The sequence below is a fragment of the Lepidochelys kempii genome, chromosome 3, assembly GCF_965140265.1.
Source record: "Lepidochelys kempii isolate rLepKem1 chromosome 3, rLepKem1.hap2, whole genome shotgun sequence".
Taxonomy (NCBI): domain Eukaryota; kingdom Metazoa; phylum Chordata; order Testudines; family Cheloniidae; genus Lepidochelys; species Lepidochelys kempii.
This window is the reverse complement of record NC_133258.1, coordinates 45,830,018-45,855,425: the sequence shown is the minus strand read 5'-3', so window position 1 is coordinate 45,855,425 and position 25,408 is coordinate 45,830,018. Positions and strand designations below refer to the sequence as shown.

At 40.0% G+C, this 25,408-nt stretch overlaps 1 protein-coding gene across 1 annotated transcript in view; it reads right to left on the bottom strand.

Annotated features, from left to right (window-relative positions):
* Positions 1 to 25,408, bottom strand: part of LRRC1 (leucine rich repeat containing 1) — a 113,776-nt gene that overhangs the window by 23,527 nt on the left and 64,841 nt on the right. The window contains exons 5-8 of the mRNA XM_073336268.1: positions 8,628 to 8,684; positions 6,842 to 6,905; positions 5,603 to 5,677; positions 3,617 to 3,761 (exon numbers count right to left, since the gene is read on the bottom strand). Of these exons, the coding sequence (XP_073192369.1) occupies positions 3,617 to 3,761; positions 5,603 to 5,677; positions 6,842 to 6,905; positions 8,628 to 8,684 (341 nt within the window). The remainder of the gene's footprint in view (positions 1 to 3,616; positions 3,762 to 5,602; positions 5,678 to 6,841; positions 6,906 to 8,627; positions 8,685 to 25,408) is intronic.

The following is a 25,408-nucleotide window of genomic DNA, read 5'->3' as shown; positions in this document are numbered from 1 at the left end:
TGTTATTGCATTACAATTTTTTGTAAAACCAAATGCTACAATGCATTGTTTCCTCAGATAACCTAACTAGTTTTGTAAAGCTACAACAATACTAAATATTCTATAATTCAGAAAACATTTAATGTTTTGGATTGCATTGCTAATGGGGATTGAACACAAACAGTAAGAGCAAAAAAAATAAAGTAAGGAACTCTAAGCATGTTCAACAGCAGACAATGGAGACTATGAAACTGCACATAACCTACAGTTTGAACATTTAAAATCATACAAAATACAGTGCAACTTTTCTTCTGTTGGGAAATTTTGGTGTATTTGACAAGAGTTTTCCAGACTAAAGTTCAATAGCAAAAACAGGATAAGTGTCAGATATAGACAATGAAAGCTCACTTGGAATTAGACATCACAAATGTAAGACAAACAGGGGAATTTTCCAATTTGCAATGGCTGTGTTTTATTGAATATGTAATGCTTATTTCCACTTCGATTTTAGGTGCTGAATTGCCAGCACACTATAGTTCTTCTAGACAATGATAATAAAATATCCATAAATAAATTTTAACTGTAGGATTGTTATTGGTGAAAGAGGAGCTGAAAATCACATATCGTCCTCCTCAAATAGTGACTCCATAAAACTATGTGAAAAGGAAAAAAAGTTAGTTGTGGGGTGAACTCAAGAACAAATGCTCCCAATAATAAATGCCTTTAAAATCCAAAAAAAACTTTAAAAACTGAAAGGTTTGCTTGGGAGCAAAAGTGTTTTCGGTTATATTTCATGAGTCTGAAGTTTGACGAAGGGGTAACAGTATACTATATCAATGCGTTAAGAAATGGGAAGTCCTTTTAGACAGGGAGTGTGGGATAATCAGGAGTTAAATATTTCACCATCCAAACATGACTGGGGAGATTTGGGGGGGGAGGGGGGGGGGGAATCAAGCCATACAATATTTCCTGATAAGCATACAAAAGTGTTTGAAATTTTAAGCCTCTAGTAATCTGTATTCATTAAACACAGATACTAAAAAACAAACAAACAATCTAGTACTTATGAAAACTGAACCCGCATTTAATTTTCTGTGATCAAAACATACTACATTTAGTTAGAATAGGCAGGTCCATGATATGGTGTAGGATGCCCTTCTCTATCCTTATCATTGTGCTGGACTACTATACGAACATGCTAGTTTTATACAAAACACAATTATAATCCCAAACATTAGGTTACCAGATCCTTCGTTATATAATGAATTCTCTATGAATATATAAGATTTCATGTGATTTCCTTTTTTGCTTTGTTTCCTTCCACTGTGTGCTCTTATGACATTTAACGTAAAATTTTCAAGCATTTGCCTCACCTAACTTATTCTTAGTGATTTTAGCAGGTAACTGAAATCACATGATAAAGGCTCCCAAGGAGGTTACACTGGTAAACGCTGCAGTTTCATATCCTGTGTGCATATTTACTGAAGAGGGCTAAGACCGAAAGGCATAGAAGGAAAGTTCGAACAACCCCATCTGTTGATATCAGTACATGACTTGTAGCCTGAACTCTGCACATCAGCCTCAATGTCACCAAGTGGCACCAAATAGGAATTTTTTTTTTTTTTTGCATTCTACTTTTTTTAAAAAGCTGACAAAAATTACCACATAAATGCCAGACTATTATTACTGTTAGTTTGTTCTAGCAATACAAACTAGAAGTAGTAATACTAACAGTAAACAGCCGTCGTTTGAGGTAGCACACCCAAAAGCCCCAAATAGGACCATGGCCAAATACACTAGGTGCTGTACAAACACTAGTTAGTCTCATACTGGCCTGGTCAACAAAGATAGACAGATGCAATAACTGATAAGGTCAGAATTCAAAGAAAATCATTCTGGGAGATGAGTTCAAGCCCTGTCACTGTCAAAGAGCTCTGTACCAGAATCACTGTAGCTCAGGACACAGATAGCTAGTATAAGCACTAAGTGCCACTCTGCTTCTTGGCGAAAGGACCACATCTTCCTCCAGGTCAGTGGTATCTAACCTTTTCAGCTGAAGAGCCAAACATTACTTTTAAAAAGGTCAGTGAGCCACAACTGACACTACAGGCAGACTCTGTCCTGTTCTGGTCCCTTTGTGCTATGTACGATGGAGACCTCTGCCAGCTGAGGAAAGTTTGAGCATTTCCCAGGCTGCTCTAACTTGTTCTGGAGACAGAGAACCTGTGAGTCATCACTGGGTGCCAAGTTAAGTTTTCTTCCTTCTACCCTCTCCTGAGCTGCCCTGAATGGCTGTGCTAGGCTCGGCAGCATCAGTCAAGCTCCATTCCTGTTCTTCGTAGGGTTCTAACAACCCAACAGGGAAGCAGATAATGGAACTGCCAGAGTTACTCTCCTCCCTCCCCTCAGATGCAAAAGGCAGCCAGGGGTGGAGCTGCTGTGGTTTAAAAACCACACAAAATGTTTTTTTAAAGACCTATGCTCCATGAATTTTACTAAATTTACTAAATGTACTACATGTGATGTGCTACAAAATAGAATTTACAGATTATAAAACCTCCAATGAATCAACTTGTACACCGGAGTGTGATAGAGCAAGTTCCTGCAGTATCTTTGGGAGATCTTACTGTATTAAGTTTATGTATCATTGTAGGCCAAGGATTCCATGAATTCCATGGGCGAGGGTGACCAAAGCTCCTGCAAGAACTAACAATGGGGGGTGATTAGGCAAATTCACTCAGGCTGCAACACTTCCAGAGAGGTGTCACCACCTGGAGAGGCTCCCATGTACTAGTTCAAATAGGATTCTCCAGAGAGCAGCAAAGAAAGGACTTCTGGATAAACTGAGTTTAAAATAACTGAGTGTCTTATTTCTGATCCATTCCAACCAACAGACAGACCTAATCCTTCCCTGGATGGGTTGGAAGGATTTGGGCCTACTGAGGTCCCATATTACTGATGGGTGACCTCTGGAAAGTTGTTAGCATGCGTATAAGGAACTTTTATTGATTTTTAGAGGTTTTCTCTGTAATGTTTTCATGTTAAGAATAAATGTGCATGCTTAGAAAGGGCCGTGTGGTAACTTGACTGCTCGCAACTATAGCTGTTTATAGCACTTGAAGAGAAAGATGGCGGCCTGTTTAGGTAGTCTGGCTTTCTGGGGTTATCACAATGTACGCAGAGAACTGTGCAGCCTCAAAACACTCAGTCAAGAGTAAGAAAGATCCGTGTCTCTAACCAAGAGAAATGACAACTGAGGAGCCGGGAGCCTTGAGTGGGTGCCATTGGTGGACCCCATGCAGAGGGAGCATGGGGCAGTTGCCCTGAACTGTGACACTCAACCCTCTGGTGCTGATGGTAATGTATCACATACGATGTACTGTCTCATACTCTGCTCAGCAAGTTGTTAATAAATTTAGGCAGCCTAAATGGTGAGGCATAAATTCCATAGTAGAAATAAAAATATTCAAAGTGCAAAATTAGCAGGACTGTGTGTATAATTAGACTTTGTTTACAAAAATTGGGATAGGCTCATCTCTTACATAGGCAGAAATTGCAAAAGATATTCAGGACACATACGCTTGCTATTTAGACCAGATCCAATAGTTGTCTATTATGTTTACTTTATACTACTTACCAATACCATCAGGTAGCACCTCAAGTAAATTCTGAGAAACGAGCAAATCTGTTAAGGAAGTCAGACCATTGATCTCTTCAGGAAGTCTTTCCAATTTATTTTCAGAGACATCCAAACATAGCAGGTTTTTCAGATTTCCTATTTCCTACAACACATTTCACAAAACAAAAAAATCCAAAATCATGTCCAAACTTGCAATACCAAGTCACTGACAGTTTCCTACCACATTTAAATTCCATGAAGAACTCAGAAGGAGGACCTCTTTTCTAAATGCTGGAAGATGACCACTTTCATTTTGTGTGATATTACAAATGACAACAGCAGCTTCTTATGATAAAAATATTGATTAGCACAGGCTAGGTAATTTAGACAAAACGTTTCCATCTCAAACATTGTGTACATAATAGGAACCACAAGCAAGCAATATAAGTGAAACATAAGCCAAAACAGTCTTTTTCTTGAGGAAATACTCAATGTAGTTGTTTCTCAGAGTTACAGAACTGAAATCCCAAGTACAAAGTCTGTCTCTCCCAAGTAACTCAAGGCAAATTATGATCAGCCCCTCTTGGCTGATATTTCAACATACCATAACTATCAGTATCTAGGGATTTCATATCTTTTTCCTCCCTTTGCAACAAATGGAGAAATACAAATCAGAAGTGCTGCACTAGCAAGCTTATAAAGCTATGAAATTATACTGAGGTCCTCAGCTATTGTTACCAATTACTTAGTTTTGACAATGATATAGTTTATCTAAAGATCTGATTGGGAAAAATTGACACCTCTTATTTTTATATTTTTCAGTACACCCTCACTCTGAGTATACACCTACACACATTCTGTCACAGCTGACTTTAATCATCAAAACATTCAGCACTGCTGTACCAACACAGCTGAAAATAAAGATAAAAAATAGAACAGCAACCTTAATATTTCATATATAGACTTTTACAGAGTAGCAACAAGATCACTGAAAATCTGAAGACTGATCACGTTAGATAGCAAAGATTTTTCTCTCTATTTTCTAATATTTGAACAACTAATTACATAAAGTAAGTTGCTCATAAAAGGCTTTTTCTTAGGATTTTTCCATTGGACATGAACAAAACCCACTAATTATTGCTAAAAATGGCTGCTAAACTTCAGATGTCCACAGAAAGCCTGATATAGCAGAGTCTAATTGGATCCTCTTACAAGTTCTTACTGTAGCTAGTCTAAATGACTGAAAAAGGCATACACTAAGTTCAGTTGCAATCACTATTATTTTTGCATTGATTTTCAGCATGCAAGATTTCCACACCACCCACAGTGGACTCAGCATATAGAATACCAGTGAAATGGCCTGATTTTTTGGCTTGAATCTTAAAAAAAAAAAAAAAGCTGTTCTTAATGCACTAAGGACAGGGAAGCTTACTAGATTACAGAAATACCTTAGCTGTTAAGGCCCCTCATCCTGCAACTGAAGTCAATGGGTTATTTGCTTGCATGTATCCAGTTGCAGGACTGGGGTCTCAAAATTCTATTTATGGAGGAAATTTTATTATCCTATATCCTCTGTACACTGTATTTTAAACAGCAGAAGAAAGCTACAGAAGAGGACAGTTCACACACAACTTTGATTAGTTGCATTTTGACAAGTGTGAAGAGTGAGGATCAGTTGAACTGAATACTGGTCCCCTGATCCCTGGGCCATGAACACTACAGACAGAATAATCCATTTCTGGAAAGGGGAAATGTCCTGTCATTCATCACATAAATACTCTGAAGCCTATCAGCCATGTTTGGTGCATATGACAAAGGCATCATGCCCAACCTTCTAAAGCTGAGGGGCAGAAATCCTAAAGATACTTGCTGAACTTTTCAAAAAAGCTTATAAACTTCAAAGTTTAAAAACATATCCCCCAAAAAAGGAAGTTTGATATTTGTAGTTTAGCCGCAAAGAATTTTTTCTTCACACATACTTTTTTCACGAGAACACTACTTTACCTGAGGTATTTCAGCTAACTGGTTTCCATCCAGCCAGAGGTCTTTAAGACTGAAAAGTGCACCAATTGTTTCTGGCTGCAAAATGTAAACAAAAACAAAAGAGCAAAAGGTAGTTAGAGTAATACAGAAACAAGCAGTGCATGCAACAGAAGAAAAACTGGTTGCCCAGGAGACCAAACACACTGATTTTAGTACTATTACTATGTTGTAATGCTAGTTCTGATTTAGAAAATGTGACTACGTATGACCATAAGTTATCTGTATTCATTATATATTCTGGTAAGTATCCAACAGGTGATTTATGTTTTTGACTAAGACTATGTTAGTCTAACAAAGGGGACTCCACATTCTCAGACAGTTTTTAAACACCCTTACATGCAGAGGAGAGACAGGTATTAGGCTAGCAACTACAACCCATTAGACAGAATCAGAAAAAAAATGTATATTCAAGTGACCATACAGGGTCCTCTTTCTTGTTTTGCTTACCTAAAGAATTAAACTCCAAGTTATAGCTCCCAAAACAACTCTAACCCATCCCCTTCCCACCCCCCCCATATACACACACAAAATACTATATATTATTGTCATATCTGAATGCCATAAGAATATACGGGAGAACACAGTATACCACAAGTGCGTAATTAGAGTTGTTGGTGGAACCATAATTGTAACATTAATATAATTTTAGTGTTTAGCGTAATCACTAAAATATGCTTTAAAAAGAGCAAAGTGTAAGCATTTGTGTTTCTGCACAAGAGCCTTATTTCATATTTTAGCACCCAAATGAGACGTCCGTTCAATCTTGAAATAAAAAAAAAGGTAAGTACTGGGGCACAACTGAGGAACAGAGAAAACAATCTGTGCCCCTTGCTTTGTTTCTGCAGAGAGATCTGTGGGGATCCTTCCTTTTTTGCAGAAAAATAATTCTACCACAAATTAATAACATATGGTGAAGTGCCAGACTACAGATCACATCATTTTAATAGCTATAGCAATAGTTAGGATAGGGTCATAAAAGTATCAAGGTACATCAGCTGAACTTATTGTTTTGTATTGTACGATGATCGCAAGAAATAGGTAACATGATGGCAGCATGTCACTGCCAATTTTTCATTTATACGTATAGAAATGTTCCAGAAGTGTCACTGCTTCCAGTGTGCGACATTTCTGTTCTGGATATTTTAGTTCCACATGAAACAGCAACATTTTCAATGACATATTCCACTGATAATATCTTACCAAGTTATAAAGTTCATTGTTTCCTAAATCCAGTTCTTCTAGTCTCTGCAGGTGGGTGAGTGATCTGTAAGCAGAGAAAGAACCCCATTAGGCTAGAACCCCTAGATCCCATCAGAACCCCTAGATACTTGAATGAGCTCTTTCCACTGTATAGCCAAACGTCCTTCTAGAAAAGGATTTTATTGGGCATAGATTATGTACATTAACATGATACTGAAGAGTACTGGGTTTGTCAGTATAATGTTGTGCCTCTCAAGCATAAAATACATTATAACTGATAAGATCATAGCCCACTATGCTAATCACCAGTCTTAGCCATGGTCAATACCACAATTTAGAATAAGTTGAAAACCTCCACAAAATGGAGCCAAACAATTTATGCCTGGATGAAAACTTCTTACATTACCCTGCATTGTTCATGTTAAATGGTTTATAAAGATGTAGGTCAAGATTTAACAAGTCCCTCATGTGCCTACTCACCAAGAGCAAATAAAGATTTTTTTCCCTGATGAATGTCTTAACTCATTAGCTTGTACAGAATTTCACTTGAATTAAAAAAAAACATTTGAGCATTTATGGCTTTAAAAGAAGCCTTCTGAATGTGAACAAACAGAACTTTCCTGACACTTCAGAACAGACCCCTCCTCTGGAGCTTCTGCTTACCTTTCCCCATGCTGCCTCAGCATGAAGACAAGACTGGCCAGTTTCACTACTGCTAGTCAGAACTCTGAGCAGCAGTAAGACTATCCATTTATAAACAGTTTTACTCTGATGCTGCATGGAAAAACTATCTATTCATACTAACTATTCTATAGTTCATTGTGGCATTTGAAGCGCCATGAGGCTCATGAGAGTTACGAACAGCAGCAACTGGGGAACTACTGGATATATCCGCAAGAGAGGAAGTTTCAAAAGAGGATGATACAGGAGGAGAGTATCCCCTGATAGTAGCAGCCAGGAAGCTAAGAGAAGAGACTCTTTACTCCCTTAGTCCATCAGCAGTGAGGAGACTCTGGGGTACTGGGAAGAAAGAAGGGAAAAATCTTCTTCTTCCAGTAGCCAAAAGGGAGAAAGGAGTTCAAAAACAGTCAGATGTCCAAGCAGGGGCCGTCAAAAAAAAGACTTGACTCCCTGTACCTGGTGCAGACACAGCACCCCAATAAAAATCCTAGGACCTTCTTTCTTTCACTGAAGTAGTGGGGTTGAATTATATATTGCAAGGGGATGCCAGACGCTCTCATCTCCAGGTTTGCAAGGTTTCTGTAAATTACTCAACCTCTCATGTAATTGCTTATTTACAATGTTTTTTTAAAAAATGTAAAGCTCCACACAGGTTTAATACAGCTCACACAGTGAATGTTAAAAGTTTTGAACATGAGATCTACCTTCATTTACGTAATAATTAATATTGGTCATGTAAGGATTAAAGCTTCCACCTCTTTAATAATTTGGCATTCGTTTACAGTATTTAGCTATTCAGTATATTCTGCACATTTCTATTACACAGATATATTACACAGGTAAAACTGATTTGCACACAGCCTTCAGACTCCTGTTCCTAACCAGTTATGAACTAAGTTCCTGAGGCAACTTGCTATTTATGAAGGGAAAGCTACAGCCCGTAACTCTTCATTCATTACGCAGGAGACTGAAAACACCTTGTATTCATCCACAAATTACATGAGGGCCAGAGAAAATATTAACTTCAGACTTTTTTTTTTCCCCCCCGAGGATGGGCATATATTAAAGCACACACGACCACAGACACACATGCAATGGAACTTACTCAGGTAAGTATGTCAGAAGATTCTCTCTTAGTTCCAAGGAAGCCAGGTTAAAAAGGCTAAAAATAGAAATGATAATTTTTGAAGTCATCTTAAGATATTTTCTTTAATAGTTTCAGTAACTAAGGAAAAAGGAAGCTTTATACAGTGTATTCCAGTGATCTCTAATGGAAGTCATCCACCAATAATTTCTTTTTTAAAATCTCCTCACACTTCATTTCACATGATTGCTTGATAGACTAAAGAGAAATTTTAAAAATTAGTTTTTTGTTTGTTTAAAAACAGTTCAAGGAAGGAAGGAATCAACATAGGAAGTAACACCCCACATTTCCACTTCGATAAAAAGGTCGGTGATATTAAGTTACTAAAAAGATAATGTAGGTTTTTTTAGTCATTATATGAAAGTAATTTTACTGATTGGCTTTTAGATGATGACATGTGGGCTGTAAAGTTACAGCAGCAGCCACTAAACTCATCTCTGGCTATACCCAACTTGACAACTATGGCATGCTCATTATCATAAGTGACATTATGTTTCTAAGCTGTTTGCTTACTCCAGAACCCAGGCTTTTACTAACATCACCATAGTAACATTCAGATTTTTCAGGGTTTTATTTACGACTCAATGGAACACAAGGAGTCAGACATTATCCCAATGCTATAATCTGCCTTAATCCTCTAGCGTCCCAGGAAAAAATAAAAACCAGATATTGTATCTACAAATAAAAAACAGTTCCCTACAACATAATATGCTCTGCCTTGAGTGCTAAAGGTTTAGATTTTCTTTTTGGACAAAGTGAGGTAAAAATATAAAGTATTTATAGCTACTACTGCAAAGAGAAATGCAATCACACTCCTATTCTTCAGCCAAATCTGAATTCAAACAAAAACTAAATTTAAAACATTTCTAACATTGACCATATCCAACACTGGAGAATTTATTACTAGAATGAGAATACATGAAGTTGAATGAGTACCTTAGTATAAAAACCCACCAAGGACAAACAAAGTTGCAAATAAATATTTTTCTTCTGAATCAATACAAGAAACTGGATTACGATCAAGTATCCACAATGATGAGATGCTGGTACCTTGACTAGGATAAACAGTGTATGAGTTTAGAATCTAATGTAACTTTTTAAACAGAAAGAAAAGGAGTACTAGTGGCACCTTAGAGACTAACCAATTTATTTGAGCATAAGCTTTCGTGAGCTACAGCTCACTTCATCGGATGCATTCAGTGGAAAATACAGTGAGGAGATTTATATACACGGAACATGAAAAAATGGGTGTTATCATACACACTGTAAGGAGAGTGATCACTTAAGATGAGCTATTACCAGCAGAAGAGCGGTGGGGGGTGGGGGGAGGCAGGGGAGAAAACCTTTTGTAGGGATAATCAAGGTGGGCCATTTCCAGCAGTTAACAGGAATGTCTGAGAAATGGGGGGGAACGGAGGGGGGAATAAACATGGGGAAATAGTTTTACTTTGTGCAATGACACACCCACTCCCAGTCTCTATTCAAGCCTAAGTTAATTGTATCCAGTTTGCAAATTCATTCCAATTCAGCAGTCTCTCATTGGAGTCTGTTTTTGAAGTCTTTCTGTTATAATATTGCGAACTTTAGGTCTGCAATCGAGTGACCAGAGAGATTGAAGTGTTCTCCGACTGGTTTTTGAATGTTATAATTCTTGACGTCTGATCTGTGTCCATTTATTCTTTTACGTAGAGACTGTCCAATTTGGCCAATGTACATGGCAGAGGGGGCATTGCTGGCACATGATGGCATATATCACATTGGTAGATGTGCAGGTGAACAAGCCTCTGATAGTGTGGCTGATGTGATTAGGCCCTATGATGGTGTCCCCTGAATAGATATGTGGACACAGTTGGAAACGGGCTTTGTTGCAAGGATAGGTTCCTGGGTTAGTAGTTCTGTTGTGTAGTGTGTGGTTGCTGGTGAGTATTTGCTTCAGGTTGGGGGGCTGTCTATAAGCAAGGACTGGCCTGTCTCCCAAGATTTGTGAGAGTGGTGGGTCATCCTTCAGATAGGTTGTAGATCCTTGATGATGCATTGGAGAGGTTTTAGTTGGGGGCTAAAGGTGATGGCTAGTATCGTTTTGTTATTTTCTTTGTTGGGCCTGTCCTGTAGTAGGTGACTTCTGGGTACTCTTCTGGCCCTGTCAATTTGTTTCTTCACTTCAGCAGGTCGGTACTGTAGTTGTAAGAACGCTTGATAGAGCTCTTGTAGGTGTTTGTCTCTGTCTGAGGGGTTGGAGCAAATGTGGTTGTATCGTAGAGCTTGGCTGTAGACGATGGATCGTGTGGTGTGGTCTGGGTGAAAGCTGGAGGCATGTAGGTAGGAATAGCAGTCAGTAGCTTTCCGGTATAGGGTGGTGTTTATGTGACCATCGCTTATTAGCACTGTAGTGTCCAGGAAGTGGATCTCTTGTGTGGACTGGACCAGGCTGAGGTTGATGGTGGGGTGGAAATTGTTGAAATCATGGTGGAATTCCTCAAGGGCTTCTTTACCATGGGTCCAGATGATGAAGATGTCATCAATATAGTGGAAGTAGAGTAGGGGCGTTAGGGGACGAGAGCTGAGGAAGTGTTGTTCTAAGTCAGCCATAAAAATGTTGGCATACTGTGGGGCCATGCAAGTACCCATAGCAGTGCCGCTGATTTGAAGGTATACATTGTCCCCAAATGTAAAATAGTTATGGGTGAGGACAAAGTCACAAAGTTCAACCACCAGGTTTGCCGTCACATTATCGGGGATACTGTTCCTGTTTGCTTGTAGTCCATCTTTGTGTGGAATGTTGGTGTAGAGGGCTTCTACATCCATAGTGGCCAGGATGGTGTTATCAGGAAGATCACTGATGGATTGTAGTTTCCTCAGGAAATCAGTGGTGTCTCAAAGATAGCTGGGAGTGCTGGTAGCGTAGGGCCTGAGGAGGGAGTCTACATAGCCAGACAATCCTGCTGTCAGGGTGCCAATGCCTGAGATGATGGGGCGTCCAGAATTTCCAGGTTTATGGATCTTGGGTAGCAGATAGAATACCCCAGGTCGGGGTTCCAGGGGTGTGTCTGTGCAGATTTGTTCTTGTGCATCACTTGCCCCATAACCTCAGCCGTGCAGAACACAATGCCATCCACAGCCTCAGAAACACCTCTGACATCATAATCAAAAAGGCTGACAAAGGAGGTGCTGTCGTCATCATGAATAGGTCGGAGTATGAACAAGAGGCTGCTAGGCAGCTCTCCAACACCACTTTCTACAAGCCATTACCCTCTGATCCCACTGAGGGTTACCAAAAGAAACTACAGCATTTGCTCAAGAAACTCCCTGAAAAAGCACACAGTGAAAGACAGCAAGCCTTCCTCCAACACCTCAGAGATAGCTGCATACCTGTCCCTCTCTTCAGCACCAGGGCCACAGAAAAGCAGCCCCATGAGGTGCGGAACAAGTCAGCAAAATCATTGGCACCTCATTGCCAAAAGGCTAGGGGGGAAACTTGTCCCATCGCATCTCTGCATGGCAGAGCCAGGCACCTACAAAAGAGTACAGTGGACTAAGACACTCCAACACTAGGGGGCAGTACATCTAACAAGGCTATACCTCTTCCCTGTCTACAGAGAGCCAAAGGGGACATAGGCACTGATGCCAAGTGATCGTATGTGGGAACTGATCAACCCCTTGGGGCCCATTTGTCAAAGGCTATTATAGAAAAAAATTGGAAAGGAGAGCATGTGGACATGTTCACCCTTCTCTTCTGTGCAAACCAGATTGAGGAAACAGGTGGGGAGGGAGGGAAAGAAGACGACAAACTGGACAAGCTCAAGATGGTGAGAACACTAGAGAATTGGACTGCAGCCTTTCATACATACACACACACACACACACACACACACACACAGTGTAATGTGCAAAACAAATTGAGCCAAGCATCCCAATTTTCATAATATTTAGATAGGATATCCAGAACACATGCCACAAATGGGAGAGAGGCATAGTTAAGATCCAATGAAGTTCAGACTTAGGCAGCAGAGGAGCCAAATCTCCCATGGGGTAAGAACCACCATGCCATGCGGGCCAGCATGTTTATACAGACAGTAGATTACGAGTATCAAACCCACAAGCTTCAAAAGCAGATATCAGCTCTAATATCTGTTGTGCATTTAATAAAGCAAAGCATTTTTGTTCCTACTGCAAATACAAACATTCATATAAGAAATGTGGAAGTCAAGACAGTGCCCTCGTTTGCTATAGGGGCAAAGAAAAGGCCTGATATGTCAGAAAGAGGGGCTGTTAGCAGGGGGACAGTATTCCAACAGGATCAGTGGGAGGAAGGGGCAGTTCTGGAAAAAGCCCCAGCCCCAATTATTTAGAGGTGTTACTACCTTCTTATGTTATCCTAACAAGACTGTTATACATGGAATGAATTTTGGCCAGGTTTTACAATCCCATATGAGGCAGCAAGATTGCATGTGTGGGTGGAAAACTTGAAGTCTGTTAAAGGATTTGAGCAAATAGTTCAGGAAAAAAATTCAGGTGGAGTTAGCAGCTAAACAGGTAGCCGGCCCCTTTTTGAGTTTACTAGTGCCTAACCAACAGATACAGTTCTTGGATGTGGCGTGTAAGACACCTGAAGGAGAGTGTAGGATTACCTACCATTTATTCTACTCTCAAGTCTCCTCTGTGTATCACAATGTAGACCCTCAATTGTGTTCAGTTTGGTATTCCTCATTTAAAACACTAGTAAGCAATGGTTAGAGAACGTGTACCTGGGCACAGTCAGCAGGTCCAAGCATGCACTAAGCGAGCAAATGTGCTGTTTACTCAAAGAACAACAGATGCCCTTGAAACTGAGGTATTCCAAAACTGATAAAACAAGAAAAGGGGCCACAACACAGCTAAGAGAATGCTTGGCTGAACTAGTGTGTCTGTAAAAGCTGTCAAAGCCTTTCTAGACACATGAAACCGGGAGTCAGACCCATTATTTGTGCACAGTGATGGTGGCTACCTGACCAGACAAGTTCACTGAGGTAACAAAGGCATTAGAGCTTACTTACGTCTCAACTCAGCAAACTTTGGCACACATTCCTTCAAGTTTGGGGCAGTGACATCTGCAACATGAAACAGTTTGACTCCTGGAGGTCCATGCAATAGGCTGCTGGAAACTGGACATATGTTTACGCTACAGATGGTATACTGGGGCAGGCAAAGACAAGGTGATAAGGGGTGTGACCAAGCTCATAGGTGGAACACCCAGTGGCCTTTGCGGATAAAGGCTAAAAGGGCCAGCTCCCAGAAACAGAGACTCAGGATTTCGCTGTTAGACCTTGGGCCTCTGGGAGAAGGGGAGATCTGAAGCCTGCACAGACCAAGTTCCCTCTTGGGTACCCTAACCCCTTGAGGTGGAAGAGGTCAAAAGGAATCAAAACTAAGCTGAGGCCTAGAAGCAGCTGAGGAGGGTGTGACATTATCTGATTAAAATATGACTATGTAGAATATTGTTGCTACCACTGTCATATAACTGCAACAAATCTTGTACAAAGTTTGTCAAGTAAGGGGTCTATGGAAAGGTTACGATTTGCTGAATATGTTACTACAGTAACTCCTCACTTAACGTTGTAGTTATGTTCCTGAAAAATGCGACTTTAAGCGCAACGATGTTAAGAGGATCCAATTTCCCCATAAGAATGAATGTAAATGGGGGGTGAGGGGGGAGGTTCCAGGGATTTTTTTTTTTTTGGCCAGACAAAAGACTATACCTATCGCTATACATATATATACACACATATACACACACACAGAGTATAAGTTTTAAACAATTTAATACTGTATGCAGCGATGATGATTGTGAAGCTTGGTTGAGGTGGTGGAGTCAGAGGATGGGATATTTCCCAGGGAATGCCTTACTGCTAAATGATGAACTAGCAATTGGCTGAGCCCTCAAGGGTTAACTCGTTAATGTAGCCTCACGCTCTACAAGGCAGCACGAATGGAGGGAGGGGAGACAGCATGGCAGACAGAGACACACACCCTGTGTGTGAGAGAGAGAGAGAGAGATGTGCATTTCCCTTTTACGTTGACCCCACTCTTAAGTACACTGCCTTGTTAAGTTAATCAGCAAGCTGAGACCGCAGCAGCTGCTGCCAGGAAGCTCCCTCCATCCTGAGCCTTGTCGTGTGTGCCCCCTGCCCTATAGGGATGGGGTAAGAGGGGTGTAGGAGCAGGGGTGAGGGAGGACACCCTGACATTAGCCCCACTCTCCTCCTGCCCCCCTGCAAGCAGGAGGCTCTGGAGAGCAGCTCCAAGGCAGAGGGCAGGAGCAGCACATGGCAGTGGGGAGAGGCACAGCTGAACTGCCGGCAATTGATAGCCTGCTGGGCGGCTGCTGCACAGGGAACTTGGGGGAACGGGGAGTTGATGGGGGGGCTGCTGGTCCACCCTGGTTCTAAGCCCCCCCCCAGCTAGCTAGAGCAGGGGGGGCTGCTCTTCCTGCAAGCAGTGGACAAAGCAGGTGGCTGCCAAACGATGTTATCAGGGAACACTGCACAACTTTAAATGAGCATGTTCCCTAACCGATTGGCGACGTAACAACGAAACAACAGTAACCGGGACGACTTTAAATGTGGAGTTCCTGTATTGGTGTGAATGAGTTGTTGGTTGTAGGATAGGAGCTTCGTAACATTACACTTGACTCGGTTAAAAGCCTAGCACAAGAGTCTTGGGTGGATAAGCCTATAGCACTTCAACCCAGTATTAAAATTCAAACTACAACCTGTCACTTAAATCCATCCCTGTGTCTGTCTTCACTCACCTGCACGTACTGATCAGTTACTACTTAGAAGCCTTGTTCTGCAAATGCCACAAGCTTAGCATTTACTGAAGTGTTTGAAGTACTGGGCTCCTAGGCAGTTTTGCTTTTTGGTGTAATCAGATTTACCTTAACAAACCAATTAATATTAGGATTCTAAAGGATTACATTCCAAGCATTTCATAAAAGTTCTCTGACTATACAGCCCACAAATTATACTATTATATCCACTGATGTACTTTCCTGCCATGTTTTTCCTTTAAAAGGTTGAATACTATATGCTTATTTACAGTTGCAACTAGTGCTTAATGTCATCCTATGTAATTATTGAAAGTTGCATATCAGACTCAACTTTAAATGGTCATAAAATGAATTCATGATTCATATGTATTATGTGGTACACTGCAAATGATATATAATTTAAATTAAATTTCATTTTCCCAGCAGATTGTTTCATAAAGCCGTGTTTAAGAAGAGATTTTTTTTTAAATGGGGTATTGATTAGGTGGGGTTTTGGGGGCCTTCAATTGGGTAAATATATATTACAACATGCATAACAACAAACATAAGTGTAAGTAAAATTCATTCTGTGACTATGAATTAGTTATTCTTTTTACTCTTCTTAATGAAGGGTCTTATAGAATTTAACTAGGTTGTAAAGCCTACAGAATTTAACAAAAATATTTTATAGGTTTTTGGAAGCATCCAATAGGATTCAGTAGTAGCAGGGACAGAATTCTTTAAGATAGTCGAAATCCACAAAGATTAATAATGAAGTCAATAGGATTTTCCACATTATGAATATGAAAATTGTAAATAAAAAATAAAGGCTCTTCCACCTTTCCAAACATACATTATAAATTATACACATTATAAAAAAATAATAATGAAGTGAGGCAACTAGAATTACACTGGTCAGTTTTGATGAAGTATTAGTTTTAAAGGAGTTGTTATATCTACTGACCAATATGTTTAAAGATCAATTTAATACTTTGTGGGGAGTTTTTTCTTTTCTTTTTGGAGGCCAAATAAGCTGAGGGTAGGGATTTATCCTTATATGTCCAAGTTAAATGCTATTTTCTTTTCTTAGTGTTCAGTGTATAATTTTTGGGGGAAAGGAGGGAACAAGATAGAAAACGGCTTAGAATCATAAAAGATTAGGGTTGGAAAAAATCTCAGGAGATCATCTAGTCCAACCCCCTGCTCAAAGCAGGGCCAATCCCAACTAAATCATCCCAGGCTTGGTAGATATTAAATCATAGAAATGTAGGAATGGAAAGCACATTGAGGGGTCATCAAGCCTGGCCCCCTCTGCTGTAGCAGGACTAGTACACCTAGACCATCCCTTACAGGTGATTGTCCGACCTGTTCTTAAAAACCTCTAATGATGGGTGTGACACTGCACCCCATATTCTTCATAGTGATATTAGTAGGATATAATTATACCACAGTTATGATGTATTTTATGCAATAAGGCATCGAAGGTGTCATTAGAAAGGGTATGCTTTGTTGAATAGGATTATCCTATTTGTATGCATGTATCATTTTTGTATCCAAAGTTACGAATATTGACTATGTTTCTATTTCACACATAGCTATTCCTGGGCAACGCCCACTAGGCAAAATGCAGTCAGTCTACATGGCTGGCTGGAAAGGGTCCATTCAGGTTAATAAGCCATGAGGAAGAAACAATAGGCCTTAGGAGAGGCCTCCCCACTTGGGAAGCCTTCCTGTGAAGGCTCCAAACAGCCAGTGTGGGATGGGTATTGTGACTCTACAGGGACATGTAACCAGGTGATCTGGTGCTGGATTCCATCTTGGGATGTCAGTATTTTTCCAATGACTGGCACGGGATCCAAGCTTTGAAACAAAGGGTTCCTGCCATATGCAAAAGTTATATCAGGCAGAGGAGTGACATTATCTAGGTTCTTCATTGACTCCCCATCCAAGGAGACTCCTGGAAACACCTGAGGAACAAAGACTGAACTGGAAGAAGTGCTGGACCCAAGCTAAAGAGATTTTTAGCCTGTGAATGGAACACCTAGGGATTCCAAGCTGGCAGCAAGTGCAGCTTGCCCCTTAAGAATCTGCAGCCTTCTTGTATCATCACTTTGGATACGTAGAGCAGATTCTCACCCTATTTAGTATATTAAGCTTAGTTTGCATTTGCTATTCCTTACAATCACTTAAAATCTATCTTTTGTAGTAAATACGTTTGTTTTCGCTTGATCTAATCCAGTGCGTGGAAATCATAACTGAAGAACAGAAAGCTGTTTGCATATTCCTCTCCAAATTGAAGAGTGTGTGTGGGGGGGTGAATTTTAGGCACTTACATTGTACAGTTCCCTGTGCAGCGCAAGACTGTATAATTTTGTGTTTACACTCCAGAGAGGGTGTGTGCCTAAGGAGCTGGGATTTGCCCTTGCAGAAGCCTGCCTATGCAGGGGCTGGTTAAAGAGCCTGTCTGCATGTAACTTTAGCTGGGTGTGTCCCTACCTGTATGTATGCTGGTGAAAGTGCAGACTAGAGAGAGGGCTTTGCAGCTTGTCACAGCAGTACAGTGTAAAAGGGAGCCCAGGCTAGTGGGCTGGGGGGCTCAGTGGTAGCCCAGTTCCAGGTGGTACCCCGGGGAGAACCAGTCACAGTGGGGATTCCACAACTTTCTTTGGAAGCCTATTCCAGTGCTTAACTACCCTTTCTTCCTAATATCTAACCTAAATCTCCCTTGCTGCACATTAAGCTCATTACTTCTTGTACTACCTTCACCGGACATGGAGAACAAGTGATCGCTGTCCTATTTTTAACACCCCTTAACATATATGAAGGCTTATCAAGTCTCTCCCTTCCCCCCCCCCCCCGTCTTTTTTTCAAGAATAAACAGGGTGGGTTCCAGGGTGGGTTTTTTGTTTTGTTGTTGTTAAGAAAAAACATTCCTCAGAGGTTAAGTTTTCCATCTTTTATCATTTTCGTTACTCTCCTCTAGACTCTCTCCAATTTGCCCACATTTTTGGGACAAAATCCTAAAGTGCAGCGTCCAGAATAAGACACAGTCTCAACCAACACTGTTGAGTAGAGTGGGACAATTATCTCCCTCATTTTACCTACAGTACTCCTGTTAATACATTCCAGAATATTAGCCTTTTTTGCAACAGCATTACATTATTGACCCATATTCAAACTTGTGATCCAACATAATCCTCAGATCCTTTTCAGCAATACTACCCTTTAGCCAGTTATTCCCCATTTTGTAGTTGGGCATTTGATTTGTCCTTCCTAGGTATAGTACTTTGCACTTAACTTTACTGAATTTCATCTTGCTGAATTCAGACCAGTTCTCCAATTTGTCATGGTAGTTTTGAATTCTAATGCTGTCCTTCAAAATGCTGGCAACCCCTCCCAGCCTGGTGTCAGCCACAGATTTTATAAGCACACTCTTTGCTCCATTACCCAAGTCATTAATAAAAATATTGATTAGTACCAGACCCAGGACTGACCCAGGTGGGACCCTACTAGATATATGTTCCTAGTTTGAGAGTGAACCATTGATTATTATTCTGAGTATGCTCTTTTAACGAGTTGTACATCTACCTTTCAGAAATTTCATCTAAATCACAGTTCCCTATTTTGCTTATGAGAAGGTCATATGCGACTGTATCAAAAGCCTTACTAAAATCAAGATACATCCTGTCTACTCTTCTCCCCAATCCACGAGGCCAGTAAGCCTCTCAAAGAAGGAAATTGTGTTGGTTTGCATGTTTTGTTCTAGACAAATCCATGCTGTCTATTCTGTATAAACTTATTATCCTCTAGTTCTTTACTAATTGATTAATAATTTGTTCCAGTAGCTTTCCAGGTAACAAAAGTTAGGCTGATTGGTCTATAGCTCCCCAGATCCTCTTTGTGAGCTCATGGAGGACTGGAGAAGAGTGAACATAGTACTTGTCTTTAAAAAGTGAAACAAAGACAATTGCTAAAGATTTAAGATGGTTTCAGCTAGTTCCTTAAATTCTCTAGGATGAATTACATCAGGCACTGCAAACCTGAATATATTCAACTTATCTAAATATTCTTTTACCTGTTCTTTCTCTCTTTCGGCTTGTGTTCCTTTCCCCTTGTTGTTAATATTAATTGTGTTAAATACATGGTCACCATTAACTTTTTTAGTGAAGACAGACGCAAAATAGATATTAAACATCTGAGCCTTCTTTATTAAGAGTCTTCTTCAGGTCATCAGTTATTGCTAAGTAGAGGACTACACTTTGCCTCTTTTTCTTGCTCCTGATTTATTTAAAGTAACCTCTTCTTATTCCCTTGCATGTCCTTTGCTAGATGCAACTCATTTTGTGCCTTAGTTTTTTCTGATTTTGTCCCTACACACTGTGTTTTATTTTTGTTCTACTCTGTAGCCATTCATCATTTTTCTACTTTTTGTAGGATTCCTTTTTGATTTTCAGGTAATTAAAGAGCTCCTGATGGAGTCATATTGGCCTCTTACTATTCTTATCTTTCCTTCACATTGGGATCGTTTACAGTTGTGCCTTTAGTATTGTCTTTTATAAACTGACAGCTCTCCTGAACTCTTTTTTCCCTTAGGTAAGGTCCTGGGAAGAAAATCTATGATTTTTGAGTTTGTTAAAGTCTGCCTTTTTGAATCCAGAGTCCTTATTCTACTGCTTTCATTCTTTCATTTCCTTATAATCATGAAATCTATTGTTTCATGATCCCTTTCACATTTGCTAACACTTCCTCCCTGTTGGTTAGAATCAAGTCTAAAATTGCTGTCCCCCTGGATACTTCCTCCACTTGCTGAAACAAAAAGTCTGTCCCCAATACTTTCCAAGAATGTATTGGAAAATTTGTGCTCTGCCATATCACTTTCCTAACGGATATCTGGAAATATCCTTTGTTGCAGGTTAATTTCGGAGAACTGTCAAATAGGACAGTGTGCCAATAATGGCATTAGTAAGAGAATGTGAAAGCAGGAAGCACAAATTAAGAGTATGAGCCACAATTTTTTTTTTTTGTAATTCATGTCAGGTAACTTGATCTCACTTCGCTATCACACTTGTCACTTTCTGATGCATGGTCTACATACTTTGGAAGCAGGATTTCTTGTCTGACAAAACCATTTATATATTTGCCCCAGTTGTTCATACCTTCTCCCTCCATCCCCGCAAAGACAGTCACTTATTGAGGGAAAAGGAGCTGGGTCCAGGTGTTTGTCTTGAGCTTTAGGGGGAGTCCAAAGAATGTTTCCCCTCTCTTCTCAAGCCAGGAGGAGGAAGTTAGGCATCTCCATCTCACTAACAAGAATTTTTCTCCTCTCCCCCTCCACCATATCCATGACAGGGGAATTTGGCCAGAAATTTTTATCCTATAGAGAAGGCTATAAAGGATGCTAGCCCTTCCCTACTAGCTCAGCATACTGGGGTGTCCCAGAATAGGGAACATACTGGAAGCCTGTTTTGAGTAGTAATTTTTCAGAGATCTATAGGTTGAGAATGAAGAGGATACAAAAAGTTACTAGCATGGAATGGCTCCCCACACAACACAGCGGGAAAGAAGAGTTAGGGGGAAACACAGGTGCCTCAAATGTTCTAAGAAGCCCAACATTCAGAAAGTTTTAGTAACAGGAATTTTAACTGCATGTAGTTTTACTATGTCTCTGGTAGTTTATAAGTATTTCTGCCACTGAATATGCAGTTTGGGGTTCCCTGCACACTTATTCCTCTTCAAGTTTCCTTTAACTGGCCTTTATGGATTTCACCACAGTATACCAGATGCTCCCTTTTGCACTAATATCTCCAAAAAAACATAAGCAAGAGTGGGCACAAGTATTAGAAAGCATCACTATCTACAAGCAGATAGTAGATAATTAGGATTATATTTAACTTTTACATTATCATCGTTACACTTCAGAGTTAGCAATGTTAACTGTTTCATAGTCCTAGGGCCACAAGCTGGAAAGGGGCCACAGGACAGACGAGAAAGCATTTAAATGATTAGTTTTTGGTATTTTCTAAACACAAAACGCATTATATATTTTCAACTGCCTTAAGAACATAAGAACAGCCATACTGGGTCAGACCAAAGGTCCATCTAGCCCAGTATCCTGTCTTCCAACAGTGACCAGTGCCAGATTCCCCGGAGGGAATGAACAGGTAATCATCAAGTGATCCATTCCCTGTCGTTCATTTGCAGCTTCTGGCAAATAGAGGCTAGTGACTCCATCCCTGCCCATTCTGGCTAATAGCCATTGATGGACCTATCCTCCATGAATTTATCTAGTTCTTTTTTGAACCCCATTATGGTCCTGGCCTTCACAACAAAGATATTAATCCATGGTATGCCCACAACTTGAATACTACATACAGACATGGTCTCTTCATCTCAAAAAAGAGATATACTGACATTAGAAAAGGTTCAGAGAAGGGCAACTAAAATGATTAGGGGTTTGGAATGGGTCCCATATGAGGAGAGATTAAAGAGGCTAGGACTTTTCAGCTTGGAAAAGAGGAGACTAAGGGGGGATATGACAGAGGTATATAAAATCATGAGTGGTGCGGAGAAAGTGAATAAGGAAAAGTTAATTACTTGTTCCCATAAAGTAAGAATGAGGGGCCACCAAATGAACTAATGGGAAGCAGGTTTAAAACAAATAAAAGGAAGTTCTTTGTTACTTATCACCTGATTATCTTATCATGATGTTTGCACATTGATTGCTTAATTATTTCCTCCATTATCTTTCCGGGTACAGAAGTTAAGCTGACTGGTCTGTAATTCCCCAGGTTCTCCTTATTTCCCTTTTTATAGATTGGCACTATATTTGCCCTTTTCCAGTCATCTGGAATCTCACCTGCCTTCCATGATTTTTCAAAGATAATTGCTAATGGCTCAGATATTGCCTCAGTCAGTGAAGCTTGGCCACTTAACGCAGATTCTTTAGATGACTAATTTTGGCAAAACATTTTAATCAGAAATACACAAACTGGTCTGAAGGTTCACTCTTGACTATTCAGATTTAGATAAGGATCAGATTCCACCCTTCTCAGCTCGGCCTTGGCTCTCCCAATCTTTAGGTACAACCCTCCAGCAATCTTCCCCTCCCATGAATTTCCACCCACGCCAAAGTTTACTGAACCCTGAAGAAAAGAGCTGCTGGGTCTAAGCTACTGTTGAAATCTAATTTCACACACACACACACACACACACACACACACACACACTTTAAGAGAGAGTGTGACCAAATTCAGCAGTAGATGGAGCCCAACAAAGACATAGCTACTGGACTCCACTGTGGAATCTTCAAAAGCATTGTTGGGGAGAAGAATTAGGGTGCTTAAAAATATGTGGATCAATATATGTGATTTTGGATTTCTTAACTGAACATTCTACAGTTTACTCAGGAATATTACTGAAATAGGGGTAAATGCTAAGACAATTCATAAGATGAGTAAGAGTTTCAGCTATTTTCAAAAGCTATTCCATTCAGAATATTTTCCAGGTTGCTTTTCCACTGCCTCCATTAACAAAATAGCTCAACAAAATTCAGTATTTTATTTAAATATGGAACTTTTAATATTAAGTTAACACAAGACAAACATTTGACTTATACACAAGTTGATAGATCTATTAACATCAGAGGTCACTCTATTCATTAGAAGTTTTAAATTGCTGTAATAGTGCTCATGAAATACAGTGTAAACACTTTCAAATTCATGAACATTCAGTTTTACTATTTAATGGAGAGCAGTCTGCATCACACAGAGCCCCACCTAATCAAAAGTGCAAAGATTTCTAAAGCTAAGCTTATCAGAGTTTAGTAAACAGAGTCAGACAGAGAACCCATAGCATTAACTGAGTATATCTAGCAGTACAAGTAAAAAAATTCCACTTTCCATATCACTATGAGTTAAGCCTCGCTATCTCATTTGTTGCTTCTGTAACACTGCACTTTAACAAGTTTGCATTTTAAAGTACACTCATTAAGTGAACTCTTCTTCCTTGTTCCATACAACCCGCAGAACTATTTTTACTCCATGTGAAGCCATCAGATGTCTCAGACTGCAAGTTTATGTCTGTAAAAAAGTGCATCCTTGCCCATCTTACATCAGTCTGACATACACCAACTCTCTCAGCCACACATCTGTTCATGAAGCCATAAGTGAAAAGTAATAAGCCTAACATTTGGTATGCATTTCTGAGACATTTCCATTGCCTCTGTAAAATCTTTCAGTCCACAGATATCAATACAACTTGACTCAAATCACTGCCATTTTAAGCCTACAACTTATAAAAAGTACTTCTAAAATCAAAATTATGTTTTGTGACTTCATCTTTCTGACCAGATATCGAAGGATATTTAGCTTTCCATCTACTCTGGAAAGCATGTCTAGTTACAAGTTTCTCAGAAGTCTTATGTCTTGTGGAATGTTTTAAGTACACAAGACCTGTCAATAGAGACAAATCCTTATCCCCACTAATCTTTCAATTCTAGTAGTCATAAAAGCGTTACTTGTAACAAGAGGAAAAAATATACCTGTGCTTACCGGAATGTTTTCTTTCTTTGAATAGTAAGGTCCACAGATCTGTTACAGTAACTACTTCAGCCTGCTTGCAGCTTTGGGGCAGAATCAGACCTCTCAGTCACTAGCAGCAGGTGAATGCCCCACCCCTGACACCCTCTCTGCGTGAAACAACTTTCACAGACATGATATTCCATTCTATTTTCCTAAACTTACCTGACTGGAGATTAGAGTTATCAGAAAGTCTACTTTAATGGGAATAGTGAATATAATAAAACCTGGTACAGGGCTTCAATGGGGTTGTCAAGGTTCCTTCCCCAGTCTGAATTCTAGGGTACAGATGTGGGGACCTGCATGAAAGACCCCCTAAGCTTATTCTTACCAGCTTAGGTTAAAAACTTCCTCAAGGTACAAAAACTTTGCCTTGTCCTTGAACACTATGCTGCCACCACCAAGCGTGTTAAACAAAGAACAGGGAAAGACCCCACCTGGAGATGTCTTCCCCCCCAGAATATACCCCCAAGCCCTACACCCCCTTTCCTGGGGAAGGCTTGATAAAAATCCTCACCAATTCGCATAGGTGAACACAGACCCAAACCCTTGAATCTTAAGAACAATGGAAAAGCAATCAGGATCTTAAAAGAAGAATTTTAATTAAAGAAAAAGTAAAAAAGAATCACCTCTGTAAAATCAGGATGGTAAATACTTACAGGGTAATCAGATTCAAAGCACAGAGAATCCCTCTAGGCAAAACCTTTTAAGTTACAAAAAGGCACAAAAACAGGAATATACATTCCATTCAGCACAACCTATTTTACCAGCCATTTAAACAAAAGGAAATCTAATGCATTTCCAGCTAGATTGCTTACTAACTTTTTACAGGAGTTCCGAAGAGCATTCCTGATCTGTTCCCTGCAAAAGTATCACACAGACAGACAGATCCTTTGTTCCCACCCGGTCCAGCTTTGAAAGTAACTTGTCTCCTCATTGGTCATTTTGGTCAGGTGCCAGTGAGGTTATCTTAGCTTCTTAACCCTTTACAGGTGAAAGGGTTTTGCCTCTGGCCAGGAGGGATTTTATAGTTCTGTATACAGAAAGGTGGTTACCCTTCCTTTTATATTTATGACAGGGGTAAAGTGCTGGAAGGAGCAGAATGAGTTTCCTAGGTTGGGCTCTATAGTCTTGGAGTGGACCCAGGGAAGCTGCTCTACAGAAGCATTTAGTGTCAGGGTTTGTACAAAAAATTCTCTCTCAACCATGCTGAGAACATTATAGTACAGAGATGTTACCTTTTGCTTGGACAGTCTCATACACCTACATTAGAGCCCCCCGGAGGAATTTAAGGCTCTGCACTGCTTAGGCCTTAGCTGAAGTATTCTGTCCGGTTCTGGGCACCACATTTCAGGAAAGAGTTGGACAAATTGGAGAAAGTC